At 30.9% G+C, this 1,874-nt stretch overlaps 1 protein-coding gene across 1 annotated transcript; it reads left to right on the forward strand.

The window, feature by feature from the left end:
- Positions 1-515: 515 nt before the first annotated feature.
- Positions 516-1,583, forward strand: LOC133829382 (probable DNA helicase MCM9). The gene is made up of 3 exons (XM_062259150.1): positions 516-584; positions 1,150-1,231; positions 1,426-1,583. Exons 1-3 carry the CDS (start codon positions 519-521, stop codon positions 1,581-1,583), a joined length of 306 nt encoding a protein of 101 aa, XP_062115134.1. The 5' UTR covers positions 516-518.
- The last annotated feature ends 291 nt before the right edge of the window (positions 1,584-1,874 follow it).

A 1,874-nucleotide genomic window follows, 5' to 3' on the forward strand; every position in this document is an offset into this window, starting at 1 on the left:
TTAGAATTACTGAAATTTTCCTTGAAAAATAGAAAACTGCCCAACCATTATTAATTTTTCCAATAAAAATAGTTTTTCAAAGCTGAAAATTCTTCTCTAGTCCTTGTTAATTTATTCTTGTTTGGCTTGAGTAATGCAGCTCAGTTTGATTGTTTGTTGCTTTACCCTTCCCTTGGGGTTTCTGGTCCTTTTATTTTGCTCATTATATAGGTGGGAGTTATCTTATTATTTCAATATACCCAAATATATATATATATATATATATATATATTATATTACTATCATTGGTGAACAACTTCTAATGAGTTCAGATTCTTTTTTTTTGAATCTGTATGTAATCATTAAAGCATTATACGGAAAAAGTTACATGTATATGTATATATGTAGTAAATTTTTTCAAAACCATTATACAAAAGAGAATATATCATTTGATGATTTTATTTTAATCTTTTCATAAGTTTCATCTGTTTTTTTGTTCGTGTGAAAATATCATGTTTAATATCACTTTCTTTAACAGCATGAGAGAACATGATAGAGCAACCATACATGAAGCAATGGAACAGCAAACTATAAGTGTTGCCAAGGTAACATTCTTTGATGATCTACGAGTACTGGTGTTTTTGGAAAATTTGTTTTGAAGTTGATAATTAATTGTACTTTAACTGAAACTGCAGCCTATGATAGTGTTTTAGCTTGGTTACAATCATAACAGAAGTTTATGAAAGTCTCATTTGTGGGAGTGGAGGGGAAGTAAAATAGGGCTTCTAATTGTGTTCTCCCCTGATTTGATCTTTGATACTGTCTCCTATTGTTCCCTAGCCCTCTCTAATATGCAGGGTTGACAGTTCAGTGTTTTGAACATTTGCATGATGGGTTATTTTGGTTTGCCGAGATAGAAGGTTCCTGTAATTTATAATCAAATTACTAATTTTTATATTTGCTCATTTGCTTAAGTTGTATCTTTACGTGCTCTTAACAACCCAGTTCATAAATTACATTTCATCATTATTATTAATTGCTGATGTAGTGCTTGAAGTTGTGCTTTCATTATTTTCTTGTTGAATTTCATGTGATTCTCTTACCATGTTCGTGTCAGCTCATTCTAATACTTGTCCCAATACTTTCCTTTAATTCTCCCTTTATTTTCAGGCTGGTCTTGTGACAACTCTAAGTACAAGGACCATCGTTTTTGGCGCAACAAATCCAAAGGGACATTATGATCCTGATCAATGTATTATTTTGATTATGTATATGTATTTGCTAATTTTGTTAAATTACTAAATATGAATTTTCCCCCATTGTAGATAACCTTGGTACTTTCTAATGTAATATTTTCAATGAATATGATTTTCTGTTGTGTCAGTCTTTTGTTAGTTATGTTCAAATATCTTTCTACTGGTGATATCTTTATGTCTTTTTTGTTAGCTCTATCTGTCAATACTGCACTCTCTGGTCCCTTATTGAGTAGATTTGATATAGTCCTTGTCCTTATAGATACAAAAAATCCTGAATGGGATGAGGTTGTGTCATCTCACATTCTTTTTGAGGTATTCCACTCATTAATACCACCCTCTACATTGTGAGTTTTGTGTGATTACTTTTACAGGGAGTGTTGCGAAATTTTTGCTATGCAAGTGCACACAGTCACAATTCGTAATAAAATGGTAAAATACCAAGTATCGTCCTCAAGGACTGAATTATCAATTACCAATCAACCAATCTTTTTAATTCTATTTGATTGAACGATTTCAGAGATTTCAAACTAAGAAAATACTAACGAATCACAATGAAAATTTAAACAGAAAATAACAGAGAAAATGAAATTAGGACAATTATGATCCTCTATTTTCCACCCTTTTATTTCCTAATGCAAT

The sequence above is a fragment of the Humulus lupulus genome, chromosome 1 (assembly GCF_963169125.1).
Source record: "Humulus lupulus chromosome 1, drHumLupu1.1, whole genome shotgun sequence".
NCBI classification, from domain to species: domain Eukaryota; kingdom Viridiplantae; phylum Streptophyta; class Magnoliopsida; order Rosales; family Cannabaceae; genus Humulus; species Humulus lupulus.